The sequence below is a fragment of the Strigops habroptila genome, chromosome 9, assembly GCF_004027225.2.
Source record: "Strigops habroptila isolate Jane chromosome 9, bStrHab1.2.pri, whole genome shotgun sequence".
Taxonomy (NCBI): domain Eukaryota; kingdom Metazoa; phylum Chordata; class Aves; order Psittaciformes; family Psittacidae; genus Strigops; species Strigops habroptila.
In genome coordinates this window covers 12867287-12877311 of record NC_044285.2, presented here as the reverse complement: position 1 = coordinate 12877311, position 10025 = coordinate 12867287, and the positions used below count along the sequence as shown (strand labels likewise).

At 37.8% G+C, this 10025-nt stretch overlaps 1 protein-coding gene across 4 annotated transcripts in view; it reads right to left on the bottom strand.

The window, feature by feature from the left end:
- Nucleotides 1-529: 529 nt before the first annotated feature.
- MAPK6 (mitogen-activated protein kinase 6) overlaps nucleotides 530-10025 on the bottom strand; it is a 30121-nt gene continuing 20625 nt past the window's right edge. For 3 of the 4 annotated variants that reach the window (XM_030498729.1, XM_030498728.1, XM_030498730.1), the window contains 5 exons: nucleotides 7692-8901; nucleotides 6814-6958; nucleotides 4356-4520; nucleotides 3534-3735; nucleotides 533-2911 (listed from right to left, as the gene is read on the bottom strand). In XM_030498729.1, coding sequence (XP_030354589.1) covers nucleotides 1813-2911; nucleotides 3534-3735; nucleotides 4356-4520; nucleotides 6814-6958; nucleotides 7692-8246 — 2166 coding nt within the window. In that variant the 5' untranslated portion in view covers nucleotides 8247-8901 and the 3' untranslated portion in view covers nucleotides 533-1812. Of the gene's footprint in view, nucleotides 2912-3533; nucleotides 3736-4355; nucleotides 4521-6813; nucleotides 6959-7691; nucleotides 8902-10025 lie in introns of all 4 variants that reach the window. The other variant, XM_030498727.1, reaches the window with a different exon arrangement.

Genomic DNA, 10025 nt, shown 5'->3' with positions numbered 1-10025 from the left:
AACAGAGACCTGATCTGCACATTTTAAAAATCCCATAGGAGTTACCTGGTCCCACTCCTGATACCGCCTTGTGAAAGTGCTCGATAGGCTCTTGGCTGAGGGACCTGCATCAACACCTTCATTCCAGGTTGCCTGTCACATGAAGGTGCTCACAGCAGCTTTTCTGCTTTAACACGATTCTGTTTAAAAAGTTGATTAAACAGTAATGCTCACCTACGCCCTGCAAGTCAGCTGTATTTTCAGCAAAAGAGGTTATCGATGCTGCGTACGCTCACACTTTCATAGTCATACCGTTACACAAGATTTTCTTCAATAGAGGCCATGTGCACTGGGACAGAAGTTACACTTCTGGAGGCTCCTTCCAGGGCGCTGCAACCCCAGGGGCAGCACATCTAGGGTAGACTGCAAGACAATTCCTCATGCTTCCTTGAGCACCTTGTATGAGGGAGTGCAGGCAAGCAGGCCTGCCCTCACAATACAGCATTTACAGCAGCAGATCTTTATCTTACATTGCACAAAGCAACCCCAGTCATTTTTGCTGGCCATGTTTTTATTTGTTCTTCGTTTTAAACAGGGGAGCCAATGATACATCCAGTATTTCAAAAAATCAGAAGGTAAAACAAATTTTCAGAAGACTGAGATGCTACATGCTATATTTAACCTAATTTTAGTCATGCTTGCTTTTGAGGGGGGTTGGGAGCGGGACAGGAATCATTCAGTAAAAACATACAGTAAAAACAAAATGTCTCACCATATAGAACTTTAACCTACAGTAATGTTGTACCTTAATTATTTCCATGCACACAACTAACATTACAAAATCTTAAAAAATGAACACAATTAAGACTTCTAGGAGCATTTGATAATAAAGCAATTCCTAATTTCTTTTGTCGAGATCAAGCACCTCCAATTACAAATTCCTATACACAGTGAGTGCTTTCATTGAAATGAAAACTAGAAAATAAAAATAAAAAGAATGTATTTGATAGCCTCAGAATAAGCCGATGTTAATATATATCCAGCTATGTAGGCAATAAAACCATAGTGCTAAACAAAAACTTTTATCTGAAAAGTAACTCAAAAATTAAGTTGACTTTCTATAATTACAGAAATATACTTATTTGCTAAAATAAATAAAAGTGCTGCATATTAACACTTCACTATAAAGAATGCATACCAGAACATTTATAAATATTGAATGATTTTCAATAAGAATAGCTACTACAATAATGCTGGCTAAATAGAAGTGCATAATGAGAAGCACTATGGGTGGTTAATGTTTTGCCACCTACTGCTGTTACCTTGAGGTAGATAACACATGCGTACCAAATTCTGCACTCATTTCAGTTGCTGCTGGTATCATGTGTCTAAGAAATGTGTACAGTATGAAAAACTCTAAAATACGCATGAATGAAAAAATGTTTTGGGAAAAATAGATATTTTCATGCAATTATGTACAGTCTCACTGTGTAAATTTCAAGGCAAGGTTCTTTTTCTGCAAAACATGGACACTGTTTTACTGAGAGAATGGTTTTTTACTTGGTTTAGTGCATTTTTTTTTTGTTACCTCCTGCATTTTGCATTATTTTGCTCTATTCTTTAATTTTGTGTGCAAACGACATGCCAGTTTAAAAACAAAACTAACTTATGTATAGAAAGTAATTCTGGATTGTAAAAACAATGGTAAACAGAAAACTAATGAAATCCATACCAAAATTACACCGTCTGATTCAAGTAAAAAAATTACTTACACTAGTAATAAAAAAAGACAAACACATCTCATGAATATAAAAGAAATGTCTGCTGAGTGTTTTAGTTTAGATGTTTCAGAATGCTGCTGTACGTTTTGTGGGGAATCTGGGGAGATGACTTCATAGCAGAAGGCGTTAATGTGGCCTGTATTGATTTCAGTGGCGAACCAACAGGGCTGTGAAACTGAGGAATACCTATAGCCTCAAGCTGCTTGTTGAAGAGGAGCTCTCCACTGTTACTGAGAAAGCTCTCTTCTCTTTCCTTCTCCCCAAGCTTCCCCTCTTCTACTGGCTCAGGTTCTAGCATTTCAGCATCTTCTTTCTTACTAAAAAATTTGTCCAAATAACTGGTGTAAGTATTTTCTTTTTCAACTTGTTCATCTTTCCTTACTTCGCAACAAAACTGGTCTATGAGGAAGCACTCCTCCCCACTACTTACAAACTGACTGTCCCAAGAGGTTTGGTACAGAGCTTCTAACTGTGCCAAATTAGCCATTCCTTTCTCCTGCTTCTCCCTGCTTACTGACTTTGATATTAATCCTTTCAACTCTATTTGAGACACTGAGCTATTCAAGTCATTTAATTTATCAACATCAGTAGACTCGTGTTGTAAACTAAGCTGAATGGTTTCTGCTATAAATGAATCAAAGTCAAATCCTTGATTCTTCTCCCTTTCTTTTTCAACAAGTTGCTGTGATGCTTCCTCAAGTGCTATCTGAGCTTTCACCAACCCATTCTTTTCACATTTAGACTTGCCTTTCTTATCAGACTTCTCTTTGCTCTGTTCCTTCCAGTTTGAAAGATCTATAATAAGCTTGGGCTCATAGTAATGGTTAACTTCACTGTCTCGCCAAACTAAATTATCTAGGTATGAAGATGACCTCATTTTGTAATTACAAGTGTGACTACATTCCAGATCACAATACTTGTTTTCATGGTGATCTGAATACTGCCAGCAAGGCTCAGTAGAGAAGTGGGTGTCAAAGGCAGGATCCTCCAGATACTTTTCACGATCTCCATCCAAATATTTGCGAGGATCTACTTGCACTTCTTCCTCATCAGTAACATCAGAGAGAGCCCTTGGATCACGCTGAACTTCATCAGCTTCATAGTTATTATGAATAGGCCAGTCATGGTCTGAAAACTGACTTTCATGGTATCTGTAAAACAATTTCCTAAGTGTTAGCAGCTAAAAAACCAGTCTTCTAGCTCCCAAGACAGAGACAGTTAAGTTCAGAAATTCTCTTACAGAATAATGACAATTCAACACAGATAAAGTTTTTTCCTCAATCCGTGGGGTACCTCTTCCAGGCTTTTAATTTAATCTGGCATAAAGCAATCCTCAAATGCACATCTGAAAGATTTAAATCCAGAATTATGTATGACAGCTCACTTCATTTACAGAATTCTTCCTTAAAGGGTGCTAAACTGACTTTCCATGACTCCTGTGAATCTGTTTACTATTATATGCGCTAAGCACTGGACAAGACAATCGTATTTAAAATTTATTTTTTAGAGAAATATTTTTTGAGAAAAAAGTAATGGGGAGATTAGCTTTAGATTCTAGACTGCTGAGTGCATCTCAGGAATGCATCAGCATATCCAAGTCACTTAGATGAATTATAAACCCAATGATAAGGCACTGCCGATAAGGGAAAAGTTTATTCTCAGGTCAACTTGAGAAGAAACAAACAGAAGAGGAAGTTATGCCTACGAAGCAGTATTACTTCAAGCACACAACCATTCAGTTATGTTATATGGCACAGTAAGTGATAAACTTACCTTTCCCAATTATAAATATGGCTGTGACTTTCATCCATCAGCAGAATATCATCAACTTCATCTTCAATGTGAAAAGGATGACTTGAAATAGGCTCATCCGTTGGAAAGGAATAAATGCTCATATAAGGATGGGACAAAGCTTCTTCTGCTGTCAATCGATCCATGGGACTAAATGTCAAAATTTGCTCCAGAAAGTCCAGTGCTGCAGCAAAAGTTACAGTAAATAAGAGAAAAATGACATTTCAGACATCCAGAATTCAAGATTCAGGTGCAGAACTTTGCTCTAAAGGTGTGCATTTGCTTGAAAGTAGCCACCTGTGAAGTACCAGCTCTTGACAGTACACTGCCAAATATGCACTCTGTAGCCATAGGAAAACTAGAAGAGTAGAGGTCAAATCTACCATCAACAATAATTTAACTTAAAGCAGGAAAATATATTAAGAGACAGAATGCTTCAAGCTGAATCAGAATCCACCTACAGCTATCAGGAAACGCTGCTGTCAGTTTGCTTGGGGGACACTTGAAAACATTTGAAAGACAGTTGTTTTATACTGACTCCATTCCAGTGCTCCCTTATATTTAGAAGGCCAGTGTCTCAAAATAGAGCAATTCCAGTGCAAACCAGTCCAGCAGAGATTCACAATTCTGCTCTGAAGTAGATGACCAAGTAGCTACCATGCAAGCAGATTTTTTTTATTACAGAAGATAATCCTGATTCAGACGATGCAGAGGTTCTTCTAACTGCAACTTGCTTTTAACAATCACACACATTCACTATTTTATGATTTTGAAATACAGGAAGTATTATTTTTAATTACTTACCTTCAGGACTGATGCCTGGAAGCAACTGAGTTAAAGGTTTGTGTGGCTCAGTCATATCATTTCTAATGTAAACTGGAATTACATTGAGAAGCTCCTGACGGTCCTCCTCATGTACGACAGGAATTGATTCTAGAATCAACTGCATCTGTTCAAGTTCATGTGCACCTAAGCACCCAGAGAAAACACAAGCTGCCATTTCAATTTCAAACACTTCTGATCCCTATATGAAAAGCATGTCAAAATTTTGTGCTCCAAATAGCTATTTTCAGCAGAAGACTATTATCTCCTACAACAGAGGAAAGGCTGAAGTTCTCAATTTGAATGATAAATCTGAAGAGCTCTCAAAAATGCTGTAGCACATGAAGAATCACAGTGCTGCTGCACACATAAAACGACCTAACCTTAAGCTTTTGCAAAGATGTTTTCACCATGGATGAGGTACTCTACAGCAACACCCTTTTTGTTATATACTATACTACTGCAATCCTTGTCTTTGAACTGATCCACCTAATTAATTCAGTATTTGACCTCACTTTGAATTTTATGTTGCTTATTAATAAAACCAGCAGTTTAGCTCAGCAAGAGATCTGGCAGGACACAGCCATTTGTATTCATATACTGTTATGACTGAAATTATAGCACACTTTTAGCACTACTGATGTTTCCCTGGGTAAGAACTACAAGGAAACTGCAAGAACTACATAGCAGGTCAATTCTGAATAATGGACAGCATCTATATGCTGTACCAGTGTAGCTGGAGTACCCAGAAATACAGGTTGTCTACCTCAGTTTGTTGTTCAGCTCCAAGAAGCACACAGCACCCTAGAGAGTCAACTAGCAGACGAAACTATATAGGATTATTTGATGCCTTCACCAAGCAGCTCTGGGCAATCCGTTATACTGATGCATGTGACATTAAATACAAAAATAAATGGAGATTGTACCATCTCAAAATCTATGCGCTATCAGTTCACTTCAGCAGTCTGCGCTGGACATCCTACCAACACATCTGCCAAATGACTTTAAGAAAAGCCAAGGCAAAGTCACTACAGAAAATATGACCCCAAATGAATTTTGGTTACCGAGTTTAAAAAACCCCAGAATTCTAGCTCACTGCACACCTATTAGACCAATAAAAACTTCTGGCAAATACCAACACTACTCAAAGAAAAAAAAAAAAGCCAAAATGCTTGCAGTTGGAATCTATCTATGCTGAGTGCTGAAATCTGCAGACTTTCTCTGACTGTTTCACTATTTTCCAGCAGAACTGCTTGATGCAATGGAAACTTAATAAATCTCTTATCAGTTGAGCATTTAATACACTGTGAACTTTACTCCAGCATTTAGTAACTCAAAGTTAGCAACCCACTGTAAGTTAAGAAAAGCCTCTTTGCATATTAATTGCTTATTTCTATAAAATAATGATTTCAAGGTGACAGAACTTCATTAATAGTACTTAATGGGAAAAGCACTCAATTTCATTACCTTGACATACAAAGCTAAGAATTACTGCAGAGATGTAGTTTTAGTCCACATGTATCTAAAGGAATGTGAACTTCAAAATGCAAGCTTGGTTCTTAAGAGGTTTTTTCTGTATTACTCCAGTAATTCAGACCAAGGGGAGCAAATCCAAGAGTGAGCTTGAATAAGTCAGCTGCTGCTGAGGCCCCAGGGTGTACACGAAGTAAGCACGTTGGGGGTTTACTCTAGACTGGCTAGCCTGCTCCCATGGACTGAATGCCTAACAGCAGGTGGAGCCCATGGGGTGATCTCCTACAATGCAAATGACAGTATGGTACAGGATGGCCATCAAGGCATTTGCTTCAAAAGTTTGCTCCTGATCCTAATCAAAACACTAACGTAGATGCACCCACTAAGACCAGAGCATAGAGTCCTATCTTACTAGAAAGATTTGGAGCTTACGTATTTCCTGGGTATGCTATGCTAAATTTTAAATCTTACGAGTCCTCCCTAGACCACTGAAACAAAGGTCAGGGCGAAAGAACCTGTAGATGACAAAAAAATTGGGAATGAGGTAAAAAGGGTTACTCTTCTGTAATTTAAAATATAAAAAAGTGAGACGTGATTAGGTTGACTGTATTAAAAAAATCTTTCTATGATACTCAGGGCATTCATAATCCTCAGATAGTCCCTGGATACACCAGTTCACTAAAATACATATATTTAGAACACTTCTTCGGCATGCAATAAATTTAGCTTAACCTGATTACAGACAGCTTTCCATATAGGAGTACTGGCCTGAGTAACAAATATTGAAACATCTTCTGCTTTACAAATACATTGATTTTAGTTTGCTTATATACATGCATGATAATACAGCATATCCTATAGTCAGTGACTAGTGATATTACCCATGAGAATCAACCTTTCTTGAGGAAGATAATTATGCAGTATCCCTCCTTGTAGCAATACACACATATGTTTTTATTCTACCCACCTGCAAAGAGGGTTTTCCCAGTCAGCATTTCAGCAAAGATGCAACCTGCAGCCCACATGTCAATGGCTTTAGTGTAGTTGTTAGGAGAAAGCAAAAGACGGGGCGATCTGTACCATTTAGTAACCAATCCTTCAGAAAGATGGCCCTAAATTGATTAAAAAAAAAAAGAATGAAAAGAGCTTATTTAGATTTTTAAGAGGTATGGGGGTTTTTTAATTACTTCTTATTTTTTAATGCACTACTACAAGATGTTTTGGTCTCAAGGTCTTATGGACAGTACCGTGTGCCCCCTTCTGTGCCCTTCTACCTTCTACAATGTAACAGCAGTATGTTGTGAACAGTAACAATGCTAAAATATCACACTATTAGTCAAATGAGGTACTGCAGCAAAACTTTCTTATTCCCAGATGCCAAATAAACACAGAGATTATACCAAACTGCTGTGAAACACCTCAACCAGGACAACAGTAACTCTAAATCAATCCCAGGAAGCAGCCACACTTGTACACTATGAATGCACCACATATAAACTTGTCTAAGGCTCCTGCAGTTATGCCTCTGAATGTTGCTCTTAATCTCGGATCCTGTATTCACTGTTAAAAATCTGCTTTTCCGAACACAGATAGCAAAAAAAAAAAAAAAAAAAAAAAAAAGTTTTATCTTACGCTTGCAGTAGTCCTGTCTGAGACAAAACATGTAATCCAGATATCTGCTTTACTCTATTTGCAAGCATTCCAGTTCTACTGTATGATCCCTAACATGATATCCCACCTGCTAACGAGACCATTCACAGACTATCTACCTCTGTGAAATGGAGAAAAACACTAAGGCGGCACAATTGCGAGTGCATCACTTGAATATTCCCACTCTTCACATACCTTGTGGGAATAATGAGGATCCATGATTCGTGCAAGACCAAAGTCACCAATCTTCAGCACCAAGTCTTCAGTATTAATGAAAAGATTAGCTGGTTTGAGATCTCTATGCAGAACATTTGCAGAGTGAATATACTTGAGCCCACGTAGCAGCTGGTACATGAAAAGCCTGGCATGATCTTCCAGTAAAGGGCCTTGCTCTAGCAGATTAGCCAGATCTGTCTCCATGTATTCCTGGACAATGTAAACACAGTTCAGTTCTGTAAGGGAGCCCACATCATCTGTTAACTGGCTTCCACTAGGACCAAGGATTTCAAATACTTTGACAATGTTATCGTGGTCAAGTCTTCTAATAATTTTGATCTCACGTAGAGCATGTTTAACACTCTGGGGATCTGTGAGGACAATCTTCTTGACAGCCACTCTTTTGTCACAGTCATTATCGACAGCAGAAAAAACTAAGCCATTTCCACCACAGCCTAGTGGTTTTAAGTCCATATACCGAGAGCCCAGATCAAAACCATGAATGTTCATGAGACTTTCAAATTTTTCTGCCATTTTTAAATTCTTTACGTTTCTCTTTTCTCAAACTACTAAGCTTCTGTAAACACGCGGAGACACTTCCACTGGTATCTGAAGGAAAGGTCTTACGGAAAGGGAGAAGAAACACTTGGCTTTGACTGCAAGATGGTTTCTTGACACTCTCATTTCATTATGAGCCAGCCAGGCCTGTTGTGTCCCCTTAAATTTAGAGCCCGTAAGCTCTAGAACTCAAACCGAGCATAAGATAGAAAGATTGCAGCATTCATAGTTCAAGAAAGGTGCAGCATTTCTGCAGACATTAAAGAAAATACTCACAAGAAACTCAAACGGAATGAAATGACATACTATGCACTCAGCTCTACTGGGCTAAACTGGTTAACATTTAACAAAAATGTGAATAAATATGCACATAATAGGCTTCTATTAACATCCTCCTCCTCACAGTGCAGATACATTCAGTGTTGGACTGGTCCTGAGCAGCGTCATTCTATGGTGCTGGTAAGCACTATTTTTTTTCTTCTTCCTCCTTTTTCTCTCCTTTGTTTACAGTCTAGTTAAATGGGAAACTGGCAGCTCTTGATTTACAAAAGATGCCTTCTGTTAATGATCAGGTGGCTCCAGCTCACCACAATCACAATCAAAGCTACCATCCATTTTACTCCGTGACAACCTGAAAAGCAGAGAAAAATACATCAGTATTTCAGCACATACAGAATTCTTCCTCTTCCCCCAACTCCTTAAGTCTCCCTAAATATACAACTTCTTTAGTGTCTAGCTACAAAATAAGAAATGACCATAAAAGCTGAACTAATCAGAAATGGCATATACTTCTCATGCTCCTGGAGGAAAACCAATGATAATCACCAACCATCATTTCTAAACATGTATTGTGAAAGTTTTAGATATAACCTGTTGAGAATAAAAGGCATACAATGAAAAATCTTACTGAATCTTACTAAAGAAGGGAACATCACAGAAAACTTGGTAACTCTCCAATACAGCTGTTAAGACAAGTCAGAAACAGTAATATCCTGCACCTTAGTCACTAAATTCTGGAATAATTCTTTCCACTAAACTTTTGCTCAAAGCCAAAATCAGGCTATTTCACCTTAAGAGATTACTGGGTACCATGCACACAAAAAGGGTAGGTTTGTGCATTCCCAGTATTTATTGACTTTCCAGAATATACATCACACATACATTATAAAGCTTAAATACTTGTGATTTTGTATAAAGTTTACTAATATATCAAATCATAATTTGGCTTCTCTAAATTCATTGTTACAGGAATCACAGGGGTAATTACAACATATTAGACAAATATTACCTTATCAATTACTTCACACTTACCCAACCTGGATTACAAAGAGAAACAGCAAACACATTTTACACAGTAACTGATACATTCTATAACCATTTCTCCATATATATGGGCACTTTCAGACATAACTTATTTTTGAATAGTCTAATGAACGCAACTACTACTTATGAAAACAAAAGTGGTAATTTTCTTGGTAAACGTCCCTATTTGTTGCAGCAGAATGCAGTCATAAAGACCACAGGTTGCATTTTTTGCACAACATCCTCATTTCTTTTAAAAGCTCAAAGATACCACAAGGAGAAGAGTCAAAGGCATACCTCACACACTGTGGCAAGGTTTGGGCAATTCCATTATAAGTCACTTGTATGTTCTTCCCCCACAACTATAGGTCACATCAAACCACTAAATGTCTTCTGATCAACCTTAGATTAACACATTTCAGCTCTTCATCCAGCTCTCTAAATAAACATAAA